The sequence below is a fragment of the Rhinatrema bivittatum genome, chromosome 15 (assembly GCF_901001135.1).
Source record: "Rhinatrema bivittatum chromosome 15, aRhiBiv1.1, whole genome shotgun sequence".
NCBI lineage: Eukaryota > Metazoa > Chordata > Amphibia > Gymnophiona > Rhinatrematidae > Rhinatrema > Rhinatrema bivittatum.
The window spans coordinates 50,709,531-50,732,855 of NC_042629.1; the positions used below are offsets into that span (position 1 = coordinate 50,709,531).

Here is a 23,325-nt window from a genome sequence, read left to right on the forward strand (position 1 = left end):
TGAACGGTTTCTGAAAGCAACCCAGAGAAATCGCTCCAGCTGTTAAGGCCGGGGAGAGGCTGTGCCCCCAGATGTTAATTAGGCAATCTTTTAGAGATTGGGCTACTGGCAGCCACTCTCAACAACCTGAAGGAGATTCGATGCGAGAATGAGGGCAGTGTCTTGTGAAATACACTGGAGTGTAACATTCTGGTACAGATTGCAGGGATTTCGCCAACGCTGTCACAAGGAAGGGAACAACCCAATGCCTAGAATGCCTTGCTCTTAGCGCAGCCATCTCCCTACGTAGCTCCTCCTGGAGGAGCCTTTCTGCCCAACCCTTCAAAAGCTGCAGCCATTTCCCTCGGGCACTTGGATGCCCTTTTCCATGCTCTCTCGCCCTTCTCGTGGACAGAAAAAAAAAAAAATGGCTCCTTTGGCAGCAGTCTTGGGCCTGGCCAGCCCCTGGAAGACTACCTGAGCCAGGGGCCCTGGCTGGCATGAGGACCCGAGGTAGAGGGCAGCTCCCCGTGCCACCTCTGACACTGCAGGGCGTGGGCAGAAAAAGAGTTTTGCAGCAGACCAGCAATCCCTCACCATAGTCTGGCTTTCTCCCAGGCGTGACTTTACCTGTTAGCGAGTCACTGAGGTAAATCTTATATCTTAGAGAGTTACACAGCTGTATGCCCACAAATTTCTTATACCAGGTCCTCTTCACATACTGCTTCCCTTTGCACTCGGAATAGCCATCCGATTTAAAGGAGATTTCCGTCCATATGGCATCTTTCCCTCCTGCAGAAGAAGAGTTAAGGAAAGCATGACTCCTGGTCTTGCAAGCACTACGTTTACACAAGTTCAGACTGGAGCGAGTGCCTTAGTGACTGGTCGCCGGGGACGGTGCGGTTCAATGTTTTGGTGGGCGATGTTGCAGAGGAGTTGGAAGGGAGTTTGCCTTTTGGCGGATGCCACTAAAAATGCTAAACATTTGCAACAGGGTGGACAACGCTGATGCAGCAGCCAAAACGAGAAGAGAGCTGAACGTGTTTGGAGGGGGTGCTTGAATGCTTTCTAATTAAAATTCAAGGCAAAACTAAGTGCTGAGACATGCATTTCGGTGTGCAGAACTCCAAACGGGTGGGTACACAGTCGGGAGGAGGAGGGTGAGAAGCTGATGTGCAGCTACAAGGAGAGAGAGCTCAGGGCCATAGTGTCTGATGATCTCCAGATTGTGAACCAGTGTGACAAGGTGGTGGCGAGAGCCAGAGGGATGGAGGGATGCAGCACGAGAGGTGGAGCCAGCCCCAAAAAGGAGGTGCTCATGCCACTGTACAGGTCATAGGTTAGGCCTCACCTAGAGTACTGGGTTCAGTCGTGGAGGTCGTATCTATAAAAGGATAGAGAGAGGCTACAGGAGGTCCAGAGAGAGGCAATGAGAACGGTGTGGGGTCTGCATCAGAAGCTTTCTGAGAGACTTGAGAATCTGAATAGGTATATCCTAGAGGACAGGAGAGAGAAGGGGGATATGCCTGAAAGGTATTACAAGGGCACAAGAAGCAGGAAGAGGAAGTTCTAGTATTAGGGGTCATGACGAAGTTCCAAGAGGGTAGACCTAGGAACTTCAGCCAGAAAATCATTTTTTTTTTCACAGAAAAGGGCAGTCGGTGCTGAACGGGGGTGAGGTGGAAAGGAGGTAAATGCTTGTGGTGCCAGGGGAGGTGGTGTGAGAGGGGATGAATGTTTGGGGAAGTCAGGAGGGGGTAAATGCAGAGATGTAGCCAGGCAATTTGGCACCTATGGCCAAGTGAAAAACTGCGCCCTCACCCTTTGCACAATGCATGACACCACGAGTTGGGAGACTCTTCAATGTTTGTACGGCAATGCCCATGGCCAGTGAAAGGTATTAGGTGCCCTAGGAAAACTTTACAGCCTTGCACCCTCCCAACCCATCACATCCTCCTCACACATAAAAATTATGCATTTATAATAACAGATTTTACAGGAAAAAGAACATTCAAAGTACAGTCTTCTGAGGTAAAAATATCACTTACAATATGTATATTATATTTACTGCACTGCTGAGGTACCAATCAGAAAACCTTGCAAAAAAGCAAGAGACACTTGGAACCTATATGGTATTAGGCCTACTGTAATGCATCTTGGGCATGAGCATGACCCTCAGAGAGCCACTCAAACAGCAATAACCCTACCTATGAAAGTTAATACTATAAATATTACACCAGGCCTAAAATAGTAATAAACCCCTTATTAGAAAAACAGAACAATCCAAGCTGCTATAGAACCCTACATAGAAACTACACACTAACAGAATAACTCACTTCTGTCACACATGCAAAACACAATAGACTCTCAAATACAGAATAAAGAGACCATACAGTATAAATAGAAATGTACAGACAAAAACTGAACTGGAAACCGCAACAAGCCAAATTCCATATGCACTACAACAATGTAAAAACAGAAACATTACCGTTCCCCATAAAACAAAATTAGTAAAACCATACCAATAAAAAGAATAATTCAAAACAATTAATGAATAGAATAACACTCAATAATTAAAAACTTATATAAAAATCTTCCAAACATCAATAAAATATTTCAAAAGAGACACATCGAATAGCACCCAACAGTTAAAATAAGGATTTTAAAAAATTCCCCATTATCCATACCTTGGAACTTTTGATTTCCAGATGCCCTGAAATTGTCATGGATTAGCAGGCAGAGAGTAACTGGGGTTGTTGTGCACATGCATGCTCCCTCTCATACACACACATGCGCTCTCTCACTTTTTCACACACAGGCACACATGCTCTCTCTCTCACTGTCCTACACACATGCTCTTTCATTCTCCCACACAAGCACACATGTTCTCTCTCTTTCTCTTTCCCACACACACATTCTCTCACTTTCATTCTCACACACACAAGCACACATTCTCTCCTTCTCTTTCCCACACACAAACTCACATGCTCTCACTCTCTTCCCCACACAAACTCACATGCTCTCCCCTCACTGTCTCACACACAAGCACACATGTTTTCTCTCTCTCTTTCCCACACACAAACACAATCACTCTCTCACTCTCATTCTCCCACACACAAGCACACATCCTCTCTCTCACTCACTTCCCTTGACTTAGCAGGCAGTATCAGTCTTCTTCTTCAGTCCCTGTGGCCGAGGGAATGACTTCCATCCATGGGGAATTAGACTACTTCTGGCAGGGTGAGCTCCTCTTTCGCCGAAGCAGCACAACCACGCCGAACTAGGCTGCGTGGCCCTGCCAGAATCATTGCCAGTGGAGTCGCACTGCTTTTCCACTTACTAAGGCCGCGTCAACCACACTGTCGATTTTGACAGGGCCGTGCTGCTTTATCTTCTGCTGAGGACCCGCTGGCCACACAGCTCTCCTTGGCGCCTTTTGTCAGCGGCGCCAATGGCCTTGGTATTGTTGGCCATAGGCATGCAACAGCTCTGGGTAAATGCTTGAGGTGGCGATGGGTTGAAAGGACGTTAGTTTGGGAAAGTAAGGAAAGGGTAGACCAAAAGGGGAGGGGGGGGGGGGGGTTGAAATTGGGGAGGTGAAGTGTAGGTTGAATGCTCGGGGGAGTGCTAAATGCTGGGGGGAGCAAAAAAGAGAGGAGGTGAATGGGGTTTTCTCCCGCAGTGCAAACTTGTGCTGTTTGGTGTGAGAGAGCCAGGGTATGGGGGACCTATAAAAATGATGTGGGAGGAGAGGATGTGTGTGTGGAAAGGGAAGGGGCACAATACCTGGAGGGAGAGGGACTGTATGAAGGAGCTGGGGATGGAGGTGCTTAGCTGACAACACACCAAAGCAGTTTTTGTTCTTAAAAACAAGCGTAGTACAAAAAAGGTTCCTGTCAAGAGCCATCCCCCCTCCCCCTGTTTACAGTGCCATCCCCTTTTATTGAAGTGCAGTCGGGGACAGGGAGGTATAAAGGGAAGGAACGGGAGGCCTGCTCTTACCCTCTCACTGGTGGGCAGTGGGCTGAGACCTCTTCTTATAGCGGTGGGGCTGTGGGTTCAAATCTGTCTCTTTTTATTTTACTGCAAAGTCAGGGAGAGAGAAATATGAAGAGGAGGGAAAGGAGCCTCAGGGTTATCAGCCGACTGCTGGGGCAGTGGTCTGAGCGTGCGAGTACTTCTCTTTACCAAACATCCCTTTTCATTTTAGAGCAGGGTCAAAGGCTGGAGCCCAGGCCATTATTGACTTGGTGACTACTAAGCCTGCTCCCAACCCTTGGGCCAGCAAGGCTTTCACAATGGCAGCTCTTCGGAACCCATATTTGTCCTTTTCTGGGTCTGGAAGTCTGGAGGAGAGAGAGAAGAAGATCTGGACTGGCAAGACAGAGAGCAAGTAGACAACAAGCCCAAGGCCGTAGGTTCAAACTCAGCTACTGCTTTATTTTAAAAATTGTTTGTAGTGACTTTTAGGTCTTGGCCTTGTATTTAAATGTGTTCTTTTAGGAATTAATGTGGGTTTTCTGCATTCACTTGCCACTGGTGCTGTGTGGAAGATCTCTCCCAGGCCTTTTCTATTCTGAGTGTTTCACAGTGGAAGAAACCCCAGTTATTCTGAGCCCTCTCAGGGCACAACTGATTATTTAGTGCAAAGAAGCGCTCAGTCTCCACCCAGGCGGCAGGGAATATTGCAGAGCACTATTTATTTCCCTCTGTTCTTGTGACCGGGAGGCTGTTTTGGAGCTTTCATAATCTGGCAGCTTTGGAAACGTAATCTGTGGTGGGGGTGGCTCAACAGGAGAAGCTTTAATCTAATTTGAGCCACTTTTCTTAGGATGAAGCCTTTGAGCTCCCTGCCACTACACCTCGCTGCTTTTCCCCTAAGAAGGAAAAAATGCTATTTATCTCCGTAATGATGCCACGCAGGGCTCTTTTTTTGACATGCAGCCTCCCTCGGTTGCTCTACCTCATCTCAGAGGTCGTCTTTGAAAAGTAATCTGTGCTCACTGGTGACCTCCCACCCCAGGCCCTGGTTTTGGTTATTGGAAGGGCAAAGTCTCATTTCATGCAGGCTTTATCCACTCACATTAAGTGGAGTTTGTCCTCCAGTGAACCCTACCCTACTGCATTCCCCCGTTTGCCCTTCTCTTTGTTAGAGTCACACCCCCAACCCTTGACCTCCGAGGAACTGCACCTGATCATTCTCTCTCTAGAGCCCCACCTACCCCACTGCCCGTTTTCTTACACAGAATCATAAGAGGCCTCATTCCTTGCAGGCTCATAAGAACCTATAAACTGCCATCCCAAGGGTCCATCAAGCCCAGGTGCCTGTTTCCAGTGGTGGCCAATCCAGATCACAGGTACCGGGCACAAGTCTCAAAGAGTAGAGTCCTTCCTTCTTGTCCTGCACACCATCTGTAAAGGTGGGATGCGGCCCCCAGCCAACAGATAGAGGCAGAGGCAAACATTCAAGAGCTGACTTCACTCCCTATAAAAGGCCTGGCCCTGCCTCAGCTCCTTAGTATGTTCTCTGCCTCAGCAGACATGTAGACTGGTGCAGTAACAGATGGATGGATACTCGGTAACATGTTCCCGTAGTGTCTTCAGCAGAGGAAGTTGCAGACTAGGCTTCCTGGTAGAAGCAGAAGTCTGGGGAAAGAGGCAAAGGGTCCTGAAGGTCCTGCTAGAAGGAGAAGCCCAGGAAAGTAGGCAAACTGCACGGAAGATGCTGGTGGAGGCAGGCTCCCAGGTTAACAAGCAAAGCACCTGAATGTCTCCCAGGGAAGCAGGCAAAGAGGGCCGATTTCCCTGGTTGAGTGGACTCCCAGGACAGCAGGCACAGAGAATGATATGTCCCTGGTATGAGCAGGTACCAAAGAAGACAACACCACAGGCAAGGCTGAGGAAATCAGCCTGTCAGCTTGCATGAGAGAATGGTCGTATATTTTATCTGGGCCACCTTCAGGTAAAGATAGCTATGCTTGGTGATTGGAGTAACAAGTTCTCAAGCAGTGGGGAATTTCTTGAATGTGTTTAGCCAACAGGTTAGAGCTTCAGTAGCTCTAAGGACCAGGCTGGGCAGCTGGCTGTGGCTAGCTGATTACCCCCCTTGGCTGGACTCCGATGCAGAGCTGCAGGTTATAATCCAGAAACTTGGTTGTGAATTATAAGTCCTAGTGCCCTTCTTCCTCCAGCTCTTTGCCAGGTTCTGGTTGTCAGTGTGGAGGTTTCTCATATAGAGATGTGCTTATGAATAGATAGATAGATTCTTGTATGTGTGTGTCTGCTGCCCCCCAAGTTTTGCTATCCTAGGCACAGGCCTAGTGTGCCCATTGGCAAATCCAGGCCTGCCTTCCCCCATTTCCCTGAAATCAGCAGTGCACACCTGGGCTCTCTAAGGGGATTAGAAACAGCCAGGATATGGGGATCCATGAAAACCATGTAGGAGGAGGGATGTGGGGGCGAACTGAAGGAGCACAATGCCTGGGGGAAGAGACGCAAAAAAGATTAAGGGAGAGGTAGTGATGGGGTGAAGAGAGCCAGAGATGGAATGGGGGTGCAGCAGAGGAAATGAGGTGTGAGAGAGTCCAAGGTGGTGAAGGGGGAGGGAGGGTGACAGAAAGCTAGAGGTGGTGATGAGGGTGGACAAGGAGTGGTGAGAGTGTGAGCTATAGATTGGAGGAGAAAGGGATTGCGAGAGAGGAACAAGGGTGATAGGGGTTGGTGTGTGGAGCTATAAGATGTGATGGGGGAGCATGTTTGATATAGAGCCAGAGAGATTATTGGGGGGTGGGGAATGACTTGGGATGAGAGCTAATAAGAGAGAGGGTGAGGGAGTGAAGTATGAGAGTGGATAATTGAAGGCAGAGGGAACCAGGTTGGGGTTGATGAAAAGAATAGGAGAACATGGGATTAGGGGAGTTGAAAGGGACTGAGAGTCAGTGTAGGGATGAGGGGGATTGATGGGGTCGTGGCTGATAGCCAGATAGCAAGAGATTAATTGGAGGGAACAATCCATGGGGGGTGAGAGGAGCAACGGAGGGGACCACTGGGTAAGTGAAGTATTAGGATAGGGAGAAATGGAGTGCGAGATGAAAGATAGGAAAGAAGAGATCCAGATGTGAGAATACAGAGAGAGTGACGTGATGGTCATGTAAGGGAGAAACTTAGAGTCTGAGAACAAATGAAGGAGCATTTAGAACAAAAGAAGTGAAAAACTAAAGTAAAATTGATAGGAGTGCCAGGAAAAAGTTAGGAGAAGACAGACCCTAGGAAATCAGGAAAGAGACCAAGAGCAATGCAAAAGAAATCCCATCCAGATAAGAAACTCTAGAGAGTGGAGAACGTAACACAGCGATCCAGTAGCTGCATGGCTTCTGGAGGATACAGATGCATGCTGCGACGGATTTTATTGGATCAATGTAAGTGTTTCCCAAAATGTTATGGATGATCTATTGAAGCCACGAAGCTCCCTTCTACACCCGCGATTGAGGTCTCTGATGTGACATGCCTCTGGGATTTTGAAAAGCTCATGCACAATATTTTTAGATAATGCAGATGCCGATCTAGCAAAAGATTGCAGAATCTGCCAGGAATCCCATGACTGGAATGTAATTTTCAGTGTTAAGCTATTGTATATTCAACGTGTTTTTTTCTTATATGGAGAGAGGTGGCAGAGGGCTGCACCCACACACACAGTTACTGGGATTATACCTGGGGGCTTGGACCTAGGAGCTTATTCCCCACACAAATACTCACACGCATACTCTGACTCAGTACATCGCGGTTCCAGGTCTTTCTGATAGGTTAATTTAATCAATAAGAAGATAGAGCAGAGAATAAGTAAAATCAGATAACACTAAAGTGAATGCCTACATAAATAAATAATAAAATTATATATAGCAAAGCTTTTATTTGCAAAGGATGAGTCTGCTCTATCATGTCCGGGATGCGATCTCGCTCCCCCCTCTAGCTATTCTCATTTTTTTATACAGTAAAAATTGGCAATTACTTGGAATAGGAGTAATGCCCACTCCTTGGCTTGTCTTCTTATCAATTCCAAGTACAGCTGTGCGAGTGTTCGGTAAATTCTCCCTTTCTGTTAATTGTTTACTTCCTTTTTTGTCCTGCAGACCAGTCTAAAAACTTCTAGGATTTCCCATCTTTCACCAGCAGGTGGCGGCAGAGAAGGTCCTTTTTCCTTGGGTGCTGTATATTCTGGGATAGCCGGAAGCCCTTCAGTTGTGTTCTCTGCCTCTGGCAGGTGAAGAAAGACCGGGATAGCAGGAAACCCCCCCCCCCCCCCAATAAAACAAACCTTAAAGTAACAAAGAGAAGCAGTTGCGTGGGACCTCTTTTTAGGCTGGTGCAAGGTTCCCCTTTCCCCCGCAGAGCGCGGGGGTTGCACAAACCAGGGTGAAAGCAAGACTACAGGGGATGCCGAGGAGGAGCAGTACCGTGGCCCGAATTAGAACCCGTTATCATGAAGGCAGATAGGAGGGAGGAAATGTCTCCACCGCGGCCACCGCAAGCAGAGCACCATAGTGGGCTCTTTCTGCCGCAAACGCGAGACGGACCCGCTCAAGGAAGCCACCCAGGTAGGGAAAGGGAATCTGGAGGTGGGAGAGCAAGAAAATGTGGCAGCCGCGAGTGAAATAGTGCAGGGCTAACTCCCGGCACAGCGAGACAGCAATGGAAGGGCCGAACGTGGCAGAGAAGCGGTGGAAGGCCCAAGAAGGGAGCCGAGAGAGGAAGCAGGCCCAAGCAGAAAGGGGTAGACGTCTGATAAGATGGAAGAGGAAATGACCGAGGACAATTCTCCTCTGAATTTATATTAATGACGCACACAGCTTATTATGAAATGAAGGGGGGGTGGGGGGAGAGGGAAAAGGAGTCGCCTCCCGGATAAGGCTGGAGGAGGAGGAGAGGCCAAAACAGCCCAGATAGAAGGAAAAGAGAGCCCCCATAGGAAGCCAAAGCCCCCTTAGGCCTTTCCCCAGCAGTTGCCCTCTGGCATCAGGAGAGGACTTGGAGGGGGAGAAAGAGGAGGTAGGGGAAAGAGAGGATATGGCTGTGAGACTGTTAAAAAAAAAAACAAGTATGCCCCCTCCTTCAACAAGTGGTCCAGTCCCCGGATCTGGGGAAACAGGAGAAACCCACAAAAAAAAAAAAAAAAAAAGGGAGGAGATCCCATTCTAAAAGGTATAGAGAAACCTGAATGTCATCATTACATTTGTTTGTAAAGCACTATAAACTGGATCTGTACACAAGGGAGGAGGCAAGGTTTGGCAGGAAAGTGCTGACAGCGATAGAAACCGTACCCCTCCCATTGTAGCACTGCTCTGGCACATCCCAGACGTTTTTAGAATGGTCTGCAGGACGAAAAGGAAGGTGATATTTAATCTTACCTGTTAATTTCCTTTTCTTGTGTCCTAGCAGATCAGTCTAGTCTACAACCCACCCAGAAAAGAAAATAATAGGAGAATCAGGAAGCAGGCAGGGACTAATGGAAATGCAATCATATGGATGCAGTCAGCTGTCTCCTCGGGCATCTCAGAGAAAGAAGGGGTGGACACAAGAAGTCCATAGATTCAAAGTGTATTATTTCACTCACCTACTAATCTGCTCCTTCTTTGTCTCCTGAAAAAATATGTATAAGTAGGTTGTTCGAGCTAGAGCAGTAAGCTACTGAAGGACTTCAGCTATCCCAGAATATATAGCACCGAAGATTAAGTTCTCTGCCTCCACCTGCTGGTGAAAGAGGGGAAATCCCAGAAGTTTTTAGACTGGTCTGATAGGTCTCAAGGAAAGGAAATTAACAGGTAAGATTCAATTTCACCTTTCTCACTGTAGAACTACTAGCATAACTACAGTTCACAGATTCTTGCCTGTTTGTAAGCATTTTTTTTTTTTTAGCTTTTCACAGTACAAAGCAATAAATGAGTTCACAGAGAGGTTGGCCTTTGGCTTTCAAACTCAGTAAATTCCTTCACAAGTACCTATTTTTTTTTTCAAACTCTCCCATAAGGCCAGCAGGATCTCAGTAATACTAGGGTCCTGCGTTTTCATAGGATCATTCTCTATGGAGCTCATCGTGATTATTTAATCATCAAAATCTCTGATGTGGGGAAAAAGGGAGAAGACCATATGCATCCATGTCCAGAGTCCCTGGCTTCCTTATTAAAATGAGATGTGGTATTGTATTTGAAAAATTACTATGTGCATTCTTTATAGATACTCCTGATTTTAAACAGTAGTAAATGCCACATAGTCTCTTCTGCACTTCTTTTGCTCTTTGAAAAAAAAAAAAAAGTATCTTATTCAAGGATTGGCTGTTGTCCTGAATTACTGTAGCTAGAGAGCTGTTTTGATTTCTTTGCTGTTAAAACACTTATTAGTACCTTTACATGAGACTGGTGTAGAGTATCCAGTTACACTGGTCATGCAGAAAGGGCCTGCGCCACGCCACTAAGGCTGGAAGAGGCCTGATCCTCCACCCAATCTGCACTTTCTTTTTTTTTTTTTTTTTCCAAGTAAATATTTAGACTGATGCGAAGTTTTATGATGTGTGGGAATCCGGTAATGCCATCTGTGAATTCGAGTATGGATTGTTACAAGGCGTGCATACCCAGGGAGCGAGTCACAGTCCTCATCCGTAAAAACTGGCTATTAAGTGGAAGGAAAGATGAAGGAATCTGAAAATATATAGATGGGCAGAGCTTACCTGATATAGACTCACTCACTCTGGGGTCAGCTGAAGGAAAAATAGAAGCAAAGAGTTACATCAACAGAATCCCATTTAATAAATACTTTGAGAACTAGAATTCTACCGAAAATGGCAGAGACTCTTTCTATAGCACTGAGGTGACGTTAGCATGTGCATCACTGTAATTGTATTTTACATTTATTCTTTTGGTGGTGTTGCAATTTTGCTGTGTGTGTTAGATATTTGATGTATATTGCTATTGGTTTGATGCTTTTGTTATTTGTTGCCTGTGAACAGATCTGCTGTAGATGCTACTATATTTGAGTGCTGTGTTGCATGCCATCGTGGGTTTTTTTTTTTTGTCTTTTTGGAGGAGGCTGTCAGACATGGAAACTGAAATGAACTTACTATGGGTATCATATTCTCATCAGGGTTTTATAAGCAATCTCTTTGCTGGCAGCAGGGCAAATACTAAATTAGTTAAATGCTCTTTTTAAATCACGTCAGCGACCCCTTTTTTTTTTTTATCTCTCCCTTTAAGACTACTACCCCATTTCTATCAGGACAGTAAAGTTGAATTAAATGTCTTGGAAGAGCAGGAACATAAGACTCACCATATTGATTCAGACCAAAGGTCAATCAAGCCCAGTATCCTGTTTCCAACAGTGGCCAAGCCAGGCTACAAGTACCTGGCAGGATCCCAAGGGGTAGCAGATTCCAAGCTGCATATTCCAAGAATAAGCAGTGGATTTCTGCAAGTCTCCCTTAATAATTGTTAATGGACTTTTCCTCCAGAAACTTGTCCAAACCTTTTTTAAATGCAACTACACTATTAGCTTTCACCACATCCTCTGGCAATGAATTCCAGAGCTTAATTATGTGTTGAGTCAAAAAATATTTTATTATTTTTAAATGTATTACCCAGTAACTTCATTGTGTCCCCTCTGGTCTTTGCATTTTTCGAAAGAGTAAACTGATTAACATTTTCTCATTCCAATCCACTCATTTTATATACCTCTATCATATTTCCCCCTCAGCCATCTCTTCTCCATGCTGAAGAGTCCTAACCTCTTTAGTCTTTTTTCATAGGGGAATTGTTTCATCCCCTTTATCATTTTGGTTGCCCTTCTCTATACCTTTTTTAATTCTGCTATATCTTTTGTGAGGTGCAGTGACCACAACTGCACACAATACTCAAAATGAGATTGCACCATGGAGCAATACAGAGGCATTGTGATATTCTCTGTTCCTTTCCCAATAATTTTTAGCATCCTATTTGCTTTCTTGGCTGCTGCTGCACACTGAGCAGAAGAGTTCAATGTATTATCAATGATGATGCCTAGATCCTGAGTGGTGACTCCTAATGTGGAACCTTGCATTGTGTAGCTATAATATGGGTTTCTCTTTCCTAAGTGCATCACTTTGCACTTGTCCACATTCAATTTATTTTGCCATCTGCATGCCAGTCTCCCGGTTTTTCAAGGTCCTCTTGCAATTTCTCACAATCCTCTTATGATTTAACAACTTTGAATAATTTTGTGTCATCAGCAAATTTGATCATTTCACTTGTTCCCATTTCCAGGTTATTTATAAATATTAAAAAGCAATGGTCCTAGAACAAAACCTTGGGGCACTCCACTATTCACTTTTCTCCATTGGGAAAATTTACCGTTTAGCCCTACTCTCTGTTTTCTATCTTTTAACCAGTTGGTAATCCACAATAGGCCACTGCCCCCATCCCATGACATTTTAGTTTCCTAAGAAGTCTCTCATGAGGGACTTTGTCAAATGCTTTCTAGAAATATAGATACACTATAATCGACTGGCTCACCTTTATCCACAGGTTTGTTTACAGTCTCAAAAAAAGGTAGGAAATTGGTGAGGCAAGATTTCCTTTGGTTAAATCCATGTTGGCTTTGTCCCATTAAACTAGACCTATCTATATGTTTTTAGGAAAAACACAACTTCAAAAGTCCCTACACGCAAAGGGACGAAACCAGGAGTGGCCCAACCAGACGTGGAACAACCTCAGCACACAGAGATCCCTGCTTCCTACAGACTCGGGGTATAACATTCTACTAATAAAATCCCGGGCGCCCGTTTTGGGCGGGCCCTAACAAGTGGGATCTTTGCGTCTAGTATTTTGGACAGAATTCTCAATTTAAACTTGGTCTAAGCCTGGCTGCTTTTGAAGAGACCTAAACTGGCCAGGATTTACGAATCCTGTTTCAATGTGAATTTTTTTTTTTTTTTTTTTTTTTAAATAGTATAGCACTAAATGAAAAAAAAATAAATTCCACCTTAAGTTCTGGTTAGCCTTTCCTTATCTAAAAAAGATACTATTTTATGCAATCTGCAAGTCTTTCTCAACTTTCATCAGCAAACCTATTGCAATAGTTACCCGATTCTGTATTAAATGCCACTGTGTTGCTGGTTGGACCTTCACCCAGAGGGTTTTTGGGTTTCACTTTGAATTCATAGCTGCAAACAGAAAGCCAGAGACCCAATGTTAGGATGTTATTTGTGAAGTCCCCACTCCCTCCAACTACACTCAGGATTGAACGTTTTATGGTTACTCATGTCTGTCCTTCACTTTGGTGCATTCCTTAGCCCAATTATATTTACGCTCTCGATTCTTTTAACGTGTGTCCCGTTGGGCATCACATTCCTCCCCCTCGGCAGTGCTCACAGTGTCAACCACAAGAAGGAGACATCCACTCACACTCATTGTCAGTTATTGGACTCGTCAAAAGTCAAACAACATACCAAGGAGAAAGTGTGATATTCTTTTCCTCCCATTTATTCTCGGCTCACCAAAGTGCTTTTGGGCTTCTAACACGATTGGAACCAGCTCTTGCTAGGAACACAGTGCCATGATGCTCTCCCCCCTCCCATCTGGACAAACTATCACAGAAATGATCCTGGACCCTGGTATATGCGCAGCGTGCACCCTGGTCTTGGCTGGCAGTCCTTCCTCCCAGGAGGCTGTGAGCACCATCAGCCTCGGTATTCCCAGACCGGACTGACCAAGGAGCAGAGGTTGGATCCCTTGCACAGCACTGTCACCGGCTGGCTGGCTGCTGACTGTGTTTTTCCATTCTTGCTGTTGGTCAGCTGTAATTTTAAGCAGCTCCTTAAAGTACTGGGTTATGAGCAATTAAGATGGTATATGGAAATGCTGGGGGATATTGCTTTGCCAAGGGTAATCAATCATCTCACAGTGTTGTGGGTATCAAAGAGCTCAGATTTATTAAGGATGTTCTCTCTCGTGTGACGTGTAGGGGAAAGACAATCCCCTCCCAGGTCTCTTGCTTTTTGCATTTTAATAATTTTTTTTAGATTAAAAGCAAGATTATTTTACGTTTACTTGACACGGGTATGAAAGAGCAGGGCTGGATTAAGCCATTGCTATTCTTTTCCCTCCCTGATTTAGGAGGGCTAGGGATGGTTGTGGTTCACAAGGGCCTTTTGGGTTTGCAGTTCTGCTCATTCGTGGTTTTTGATTCTGGATAGGTTGACATCCCCCGGTTATGTCAGGACCGTGCTCACCGTGCCCAGGAGGGAGGGAGTCCTGCTTGTTTTACCTGACCTCAATAAGACTTAGCTGGCTCACTTGTGCAGGGGTTCAGAGACAAAGCCTCCATCCATGTCCCTCACTTCCTATACTGCATTGGGGGGGGAGCAGAAGAGAAGCTCCATGGAGCCGAGGATTTTGACAGCAAGTAAGGTGACTGGGAGGAAGACCAGAAGCCAGAGAGGAGGTAAGCCAGACTTCCAAAAATCAAACCCAGGTGTCATCGGAGTTATAAAAAGCCACACAATTCAGCCTGTGCATGAATGCTTTCAAATAACGCAATGTACAGTATTCAGAGTGAAATTTCCTTCAGCTGCTTGTGATCTCCCCTATCCCCCAAGGAAGGGGCAGGATTGAAGCTCAGGCTTCAGCTCTGGGCTTTTAAGCTCCAGCTGGCCCCCACTCAAGACATTTTTGTATTTTCTTCTCCTACTGAGCCCATGAATTATGCATGCTGAGAAAAAAAAAACCCAAGGTATTTATTGCAGCAAAAAGCAAACAGAAGTGTGTGCTGTTTTGGCGTTAGAGCATAGTAATTGCACTTCTAGCCACTGAAAACTGGCAAAAACAGTCCACTGTCAGCCAGCGCTAACCACAATGCAAAAGGAACTGCATCCTCAAAAGCAGGTTCTGCCTTGTGGCTGGGCCAGCGGTCTCCAAACCCAACGAGAGGAAGCAGAGAGCTGCACTTAGAACGCTACAGGTGCCAGGAAACCCTCCAGACGGTCCTCAGGGCTACGGGTCCGGAGCGAGCTGCAAGTCCTACTTGCTTCTAGAGCTTTTGTTTCTGGTTTTTTTGGGGTTTTTTTTTTTTTTTTTGTAGGGGGCCGTGAGGGAGGGAAGCTGATTTATTAGCTCTGCTGATGGAAAAGGCATTTGGTGTGCCAGGTGCAATTCATCCTACCCCTAACCACGGACTGTGGTAGCTCATGGAAGCTGTGCAACAAGAGTTTAGTAGGGGTAGATACGACCTGCAAAACAGCAGTCAAAATCCTCCAGGAATCCAGTATCCCAGCCAGCCCGTTCCTCCACTCTGACCTACTGGGAATGTTCACATCTTTTATAAAATAAGACAGCTGAACACCACCAAGCACTCTTACCCCATCTGATTATATCAAATGCTGTTAGAGCTGCTGAATCCAGAGACAAACCAGGAATCTGGAACATTACCAGGAAACCATTATTTTTTTTCCCCACTCTTGACCAGGGGACGCAATACCACTGAGCCGTGGGCTACAGAAAAGAAATGAAGCGATTTTAGCGTGCCCCCTTCTATTCAGACTGTGTCGCTATCGTGCAAGCCCGATATGCACTGCAGATAGAGAAGAAGAAGAGCGATGCCACGATTTAAAAAAAAAAAAAAAAAAAATCTACATCTTTCTACACGCAAGGAGCTCAAATCGATCACTACAGGTGCACAGGTCGCTGCCCGCTGGGGTTAATCTAAACGGAGAGTCGGATTTTGCTCAGCATCCAAACCCTCCCCTCCCCCACCCCCCTCTTGGTTCTGTAGTATTTGATCCGATAGAGGGCAGCGGTGCCAGCAAAGAGTGTTCGAGTGGATTCAGTTGGGCGTCAGCAAAAAAAAAGATGGAATTAAGAGAATCTCAGCTTTCCATTCCAAACTCCATTTCATTCCGCAGGGGGTGTTAGCATTTAAGGGGTAACTTTAACGTTACTGCTTATAACATCGGGCGGGGTTTGTGCACATCGACGTATGCACGCAACCCAATTTCCAGCATTCTTTCATGCGCACGCCCCCAAAAGACGTTAGGCGGCTCCAGGGGAGAAAGGGGGTGGCGTTGGGATTTACCCGATTTTAAAAAGTCTGTGTGTAAATTAACGCCCCCAGGTCACGGGCTGCAATGAGCAAGCGTAACTTTGTGCGGATGAGTCTGTGAATGATATTTTGGATCATTTTCAACTATTCCCCCCCCCCCTCCCCAGCGTTATGGGGCCCTTGAGTGAATTTCATCCAGCCCCTGACAGCAACAGCAGAAGGAGATTGATCCGGCCCCTGGCAGTGATGACAGAAGGAGCTTAATCGGCCCTGCATTCCACCGCTACCTGAAGTGTTTCAAGGTTTTATGATCAATGGAATTTTCCCCTTCCTAGCTCCCATTTTCCTATCATCATCCTTGCCAAAATCACTCTCTTGCAGATGGTAAAGCAATCCGGGTAGCAGCAATTCGATCCAAATATTTTGTGGCCAGTTAAAGGATCAGCAGCCCCAGGCAATGATTTGGTTTCCGCCTGCACCTTTGGGTTTCCAGTTCAGTCGGAACCAGGGCCGGGAACTGGAGTCATGAGCCTTCATTCACAACTCCCCGGGGAGTGTTCCCTTATACTATACACCTTCCCCAACATACCCTGTCTGGTCATAGCAGTGACGGTTCTGTGTCCTGGGGTGGGGTGGGGGACTGTGCACCAGGCTGCTGCCTGGCCCTGAATCCAGCCACCAGGTGCCATTCCTTAAACAATGATCATGACTTCCTCCCCCACCTTGGGCTACCATGAATACTGCAGCATTCCAGCCAACTGGGGACTCTACCAGGGACCTTCCCCCATGGCAGTGCACACAGTATTTGTCAGCCCAGGGCTTTTTGTTTTAATTATTCAGGTGAATATGTTCCACATTTAAAGTGAGGTTCCCTACCAGGTCCTCTCTTTCAGGTTCTAGTGCTCGACAATTGAAGGAGTACGGATGCCTTAGAGAACACATTGACAATTATGATCTGTAATTATCGTGCTATATGTGCTTTAGTCTTTGAACTGCATCACCTCCAAGAGCTCCTCGCTGAGATACCGGCTATTGAAATCTCAGCCATTTCATAACAAGACAAGACCTTGCACAACTTGGACCTTTCCTTTCCACCACACTGCTTGGCAGAAGGAGACTCGTAAAATTCTCTACCGGAGCAACAAGACTTTTTGGAAAGTCAAATGCTTTTGTAAACTTGATATTCAACCCAACTGTGCCTAATGCGGTGTTAAGATTATTCCAATAGCTTGCCAACATTTCATCACATAAACCCTAAATCTCTGCTTGACCGAATTTGTACTTTGGTATTTCATGTTGGCAAATCCAGTGTAGACATCAATAAAAGCCTTCTTGCATGTAACTTATTAGCATACTTTGTAAGCACACAAGTGGAATTTAAATTAAACATAGGCAGAGGTAGGAGAAGCGGGTGTTTGAGAGAAACAAGATGATATCAAGGGGAATACAGTAGTGGATGTGACTGGCATCTCATCTGTGCACAAGAATGGTCGAAAGAAGCTGGCAGGGGAGGAGTGCATACATAGATGAGTTTTAACTTTTTCCCTGCAGAATGAGGTAACCTCATAACAGATCCAAGAAATTGGTGAGCGTCTGAATGATGATTTCATCAGCAGATTTTTCCAGTCTAAAGCCTGACCATCAGCAGCCATGAATGGCCACGCTGAACTGCTCCCACGGTCCTTTCCGCTGCCAGACTCCAGAGAGCTGCAGAGAGGGTTGTCATTGAACCTGCTCAGAATGCCAGCTCTTAGCACACCTGGCAGTACAGGAACTGCCACCACCAGCAGCGGCTGCTGACCTTGGCATCCCCAGCAGAGCCCACTGATCAGAACAGACCCACCTGCAACCTTTGGCTCAGTCTGCGAGTTCCTTTTTACATTATTATCCTCACCTCTTAGTCTTTTGATGGGGTTCAGTTTATTGACAGTTTGGCGCGTGTGCAAAATTCAGTCTAGATGGACATCTGAAAATATCGCAGGGTTTTCAAATGGAGAAAAACATGGCAAAATTTGGAAAAATGCTACCACTGGAGCAAACGTTTATTGAGGGTACCCGGACATGTTTTGCCACAAACCCCCCACAAAAACCTTCCCCCTCCAAGAAAACATTTCTAACCATTGCCAAACAAATTATTGGTGGATGGAAGAAACCGTTAAAATGCCTGAACTTAAAATTAATTTTATTAGTTGTATATTCCCAGCAGTAAACAAATAAACATTTGCAATTGTTCTCTCTCTTTTATGGAAACTGAAGGTATTTTAATGTGACTCAGACCTTCTTAAATAAAAGTGGATGATCCTAGAAGTGGTTCATATTTATATTTCTTCATCACTAAAGCTCTTCACTATGCTTTTTCCTCCAACACATTACAGAGGGCAATAGAATTTACTCAGTGGTCATTAAAATGTAAGAGGAAGCGTTGCATGAACTATTAAATGTCATTTTAAGCAATGGTAATGTTTGCCACCGTTGCACAGTCCTGCCTTCTCCCACTGGGACTCTGTGCCCAAAATAAAATTTAATGTGGCAAAAATACAGCTTCCCATGGAAGAGTTTAGCAAAAAATCTAACTATATGGAAAAACACTAACACTTTCCTGGAAAAAAAATAAACATGTTGATGTGTAATGCACTTATGTTCCCTTCTAGTAGAGAGTGGTCAAAATAACAACCTAATCAGAATGTGTGATGGATTACAGCAGGAGATTTTTGGAAAAAATAAGAAATTTATATTTAATTTTAAGTGCTTTTACCCATGTCTCCTGGCAGTTTGACTAAACCTCAACATGGCAGACAAAGCAGAGCTTTGCTCCAGTGCCAGAAACTACCTCAGTTTTGCCCTGACTTGTTCCCCCACTGGGAAGACCAGGAGGGTATCATTGCTACACTTGCAGTACAGCTGTAACGCATCTTCCCGGTTTCTCTGCAATGGGAGCCCTGAATGTTGCTCATGGGATGTGGTTTTTTTTCTTCTTTTTATCCCATTCCATGTTCACAGAGCACACATTTTGAAAAGCAGAGTCCAGCATGACTGATGATGGTTTGGGGTTTTTTTTCATGTTGTTCTTCAGAAAGGCGTGGCCACTTGTATCATTTCAGTTTGGTGCAGAGTCTGCTTGAAGCATGGGTCCTGAAGGAAAAAGCAACGTCTTTGCTGTTTGTGATAATTCTTATGTTGGTCCAGTACAAACCATCGAAACATGAGGATATGCAGGAGCTTTGGAGATCACAGGGGGCCTTTCTCCAGATGTGCAAAAAGAACTGGTCGTTATTACTTTCAAGGGAAAGTGATCGTTTTGCTGCTTCTCCGCTTTTCAAAGCTAGTAATTAAAAGAGCGCACTGCAGCAACACCGTAGATGATGACAGAAAAAGAGACTAAACGGCCCATCCAGTCTTCTCAATCGTTGCTGTCCATACCACCAAGGATAAATCCCAGCTGCCAGCCCTAGAGCAGGACCACTTGCAAGCTCTTTCTCTCCTTATCCAGGACAGTTTTTTAATACAACAAACGAGGAAGAACGTGAAAGCCAGACTTAGGTATGGATTTTCTAGCACTTTTCAACTTTGACCCCATTGAAAAAGGCCTCACCCTTAGCAGCTCAAGATCATCTACAGGAGAGATGCTAGGCCCATGATCCATCATCCTCTCACCCAAGTTTGGACCCAGTTAGTGAATGTTTGGAGAAGTTATTGTGTCCCCAGACAGATGGATGGATTGAGTCACTACTATAGCGCTTTCAGCCTTGGATGGAAAACACTACAAAGAAAGAAGACCTAGGAATAGGCCACGAAGGAGGCAACAGAGCCAAGCTCCAGCAACATAAGAAATTGCCTTGCTGGGTCAGACCAAGGGTCCATCAAGCCCAGCATCCTGTTTCCAACAGAGGCCAAACCAGGTCACAAGAACCTGTCAATTACCCAAACACCAAGAAGATCCTATCCTACTGATGCAATTAATAGCAGAGGCCATTCCCTAAGTAAATTTGATTAATAGCCATTAATGGACTTCTCCTCCAAGAACTTATGCAAACCTTTTTTGAACCCAGCTACACTAACTCACTAACCACATCCTCTGGTAACAAATTCCAGAGCTTTATTGTGCATTGAGTGAAAAAGAATTTTCTCCGATTAGTCTTAAATGTGCTACTTGCTAACTTCTTGGAATGCCCCCTAGTCCTTCTATTATTCGAAAATGTAAATAACCGAGTCACATCTACTCGTTCAAGACCTCTCATGATCTTAAAGACCTCTATCATATCCCCCCTCAGCCGTCTCTTCTCCAAGCTGAACAGCCCTAACCTTTTCAGCCTTTCCTCATAGGGGAGCTGTTCCATCCCCTTTATCATTTTGGTTGCCCTTCTCTGTACCTTCTCCATCGCAACTTTTTTGAGATGCAGCGACCAGAATTGTGCACTGCTTCTGAATACAAAACATCACAAGACAATAATGAAATAACTGCCACCTCTGTGCTACTGTAAGTGGAGAGCCAAGGGGCCCAGGCCTTGCTTACCAGAGGTAATACCGAAAGGAGAGTTTTAGTGAGTCAGCGCTGTGGACATCTTTATGGAAAGAGTGGCGGGCGCATGAAGCAGCATCCCAGGGCAGGTGAAGGAGACAAAAATCAGCATCGGAATTTAATACGGCCTGGATCCCTAGTTGTGAGGAAATGAAGGTAAATGCAGAGGTGTCACCGAGGCAGACTTGGCAGATTATGGTCCTTCCTTGCTGCCATATTCTTCTGCTCCTCTTTTTTTTTTTTTTTTTTTCAACTTGCCAGTTTTCTCCTGCTCCTTTGGGCTTCCAGCTCCAATCGGAACCAGGGCTGGGATCTGGGTGCCCTGAGCCTTCATTCACAATTACCTGGAAATATTCTTCCATACGTTATATCCCCCTCCCAGCTTATTTTAGGGCAGTCACTGCTCCTACTGGAACCCTGCAACCATGGGTCCTATATCCGGCCATCAGATCTCACCACTACACAAGGACTATGACCCTCACCCCTGGGGCTTGGGAACGCTGCCTTTGAAGCATCTCTATACTCGGGCGACTCAAGGAGCAGAAGACCTGAGCCGGAACTCAAACCCAGATGCTGCCTCCCCTCCCCCCCCCTTAACTCTTGTATGGTAATGCACAGCGCTACCACTAAGCCACGTGGCTGGCCCACTGTTGTCATATTCTATGTTTCTGTCCACTTCTGGGATGTTGGTGCAATGCATGCTAAGATCCACTCTCTGAGAGCGAATTGGATTCATTCTATGTTCTGAAAAGCAGGTCATGCCTAGGAATCTGAGAATTCAAGGACACAGTGAGAGAGAATAAAGAAAGAAAGCAGAATCAATTTCTAAGGCATGCAGATCGTCTCCCATGCAAGTCAAGACATCTCTCAACTGTTGAAGCCAACACCTGTGCATCCAACCAGCAGCTGCCCAGCCAACCTGTGAGAGTCCTTCTTTGTGTTCTGGCATCTCACATTTACTTCAACCGCACAGGCTAATAAAAACATTTGGGCAGATGAAATTCATTTTATTTATTTCAGTTACTGTTCTGTGGGTAATTGTTCTTCCACATGGAGCAGAAGGAAGCCAAGCAAATGCTTTCTTCTTCCAAATCACGTAAATAGGAGGAGAGGCAGATATTACACAGTGCAAAGCTAAAGGATCTGAATATGTATAGCCTGGAGGAGAGGAGGTGCAGGGGAGATAGGATACAGACCTTCAGATACCTGAGAGGTTTTAATGATGCACAAACATCAAATCTTTTCCATTGGGGGGAAAAAAAATCAGTAGAACTAGGGATCACAAAATGAAACTCCACGAAGGATGATTCAGAACCAACGTCAGGAACTATTTCTTCACAGAGAGGATGGTGGATGCCTGGAATGCCCTTCCAGAGGAGGTGGTGAAGATGAAAACAGTGAAAGAATTCAAATGGGCATGGAATGAACACTGTGGATCCCTAAAGGCTAGAGGATGGAAAGGAAGAAACAAGCACATGGAGGTAACTTGCTGGTGCAGCAGTTACTAACCTTAACCAATAAACCTTGATACTGTTGATACAACTCCATCGTTGCTCTCTGCTTCAATGGCAGGGGGCAAAGTGAAAATGGAATTAAGATAGCAGGCAATGAGGGCCCTGACTTTTACAGTCTGGGGAACTGATGCACAGACAGAAGGGAAAAAACACAGGACTGCTTCTATGGCCAAGTCCATAAGCAAAGCACATCAAGCAGCACTGTCTGAATTTTCAAGAAGGCTCCTCACCCAGTAAAACTGTTGCTAGCAGTACATTTTTTATGGGTTATCATAAGGCTTGGAGATAAATGCATGGAGCAGCAGTTGCCACCCTTAAGAGAAACATGGGGGTAACCTGCATGGCACAGCAGATTCGACCATAAGAAGCTTGCTGGGCAGACAGGATGGACCGTTTGGTCCTTTTCTGCCATCATGTTTACGTTATTATGTTAAATGCGGCAGGCAGGCTGAAGCTGGAAGCTGGTGCAATGCATGCCAGGAAAGGGTGAATGTGAGGTCAGTTTGGGAGTGCTATTCATATTTTAGCTGTTGTCATTTTGGGTTGTTGGCATTGGAGAGGAAGGGAGAAAGTCCATTCTTGCTTTTGGGAGGATACTGCCGATAAGTAGGGCTTCATAGTACAGCCGATGTGTGCTTAGCTTGAGTGTCTTTTTACCACTACACAGCCTGTTTTGAAGAACCTTCTTCCCCGAGTCCAAGCTTTTCCATGTCAGTGTGATGCCTGCATGCGGTTAGGGATGCAGTGTCGATTTATGATTTCATTCGGCGCATAACGTATGTGCTGTGCAGGGCCGGGGCAAGGGCACCTTCCTGCCTTGCGCCCACTACCCCCCCCCCCTGCCCGGTCGTACCGCCTCCCCCATTAGGAGGCGCAAGCCATGTGGGGCTGCCCGGGCTCCCTAATGGTCGGTGCCCTAGGTCCAGGCCTAGTGGAGCTCTGCCGGCCCTGATGCCGCGTTCAGTAAATCTTCATCATAATGCAGACGTGCGGTTCTGAACAGATATGGCCGTGCTGGCAGGGAGTCCCTTCCGAGCGTGCTCATCCGAGACTTCTCAGGAAGAAATAACGGGAACCGTCACCGGTCAGCGCGTCTCTGTGAAGTGGGCGCTCCCTCCCATGGATGACCTGACTTCGATATTCAGTTTCAAGTGTTCATAACTGCACGCTTGCTGAAACTATGAATGCATGAAGATTTGTCTGACTCTATGGAAGTGCAGGGAGGGATGTCTCCTGCTCCTACTGCACTCACACAAG

The 23,325-nt window shown here is 45.8% G+C and overlaps 1 protein-coding gene across 33 annotated transcripts in view; it reads right to left on the reverse strand.

The window, feature by feature from the left end:
* The window catches only part of ABI3BP (ABI family member 3 binding protein), a 293,742-nt gene that overhangs the window by 9,751 nt on the left and 260,666 nt on the right, over positions 1-23,325 (reverse strand). For 30 of the 33 annotated variants that reach the window (XM_029577766.1, XM_029577758.1, XM_029577750.1 and 27 more), the window contains 4 exons: positions 13,083-13,162; positions 10,700-10,729; positions 1,331-1,474; positions 610-771 (listed from right to left, as the gene is read on the reverse strand). In XM_029577766.1, the coding sequence (XP_029433626.1) occupies positions 610-771; positions 1,331-1,474; positions 10,700-10,729; positions 13,083-13,162 (416 nt within the window). Of the gene's footprint in view, positions 1-609; positions 772-1,330; positions 1,475-9,589; positions 9,727-10,699; positions 10,730-13,082; positions 13,163-23,325 lie in introns of those variants that run through there. The other 3 variants (XM_029577764.1, XR_003852746.1, XM_029577767.1) reach the window with 3 other exon arrangements.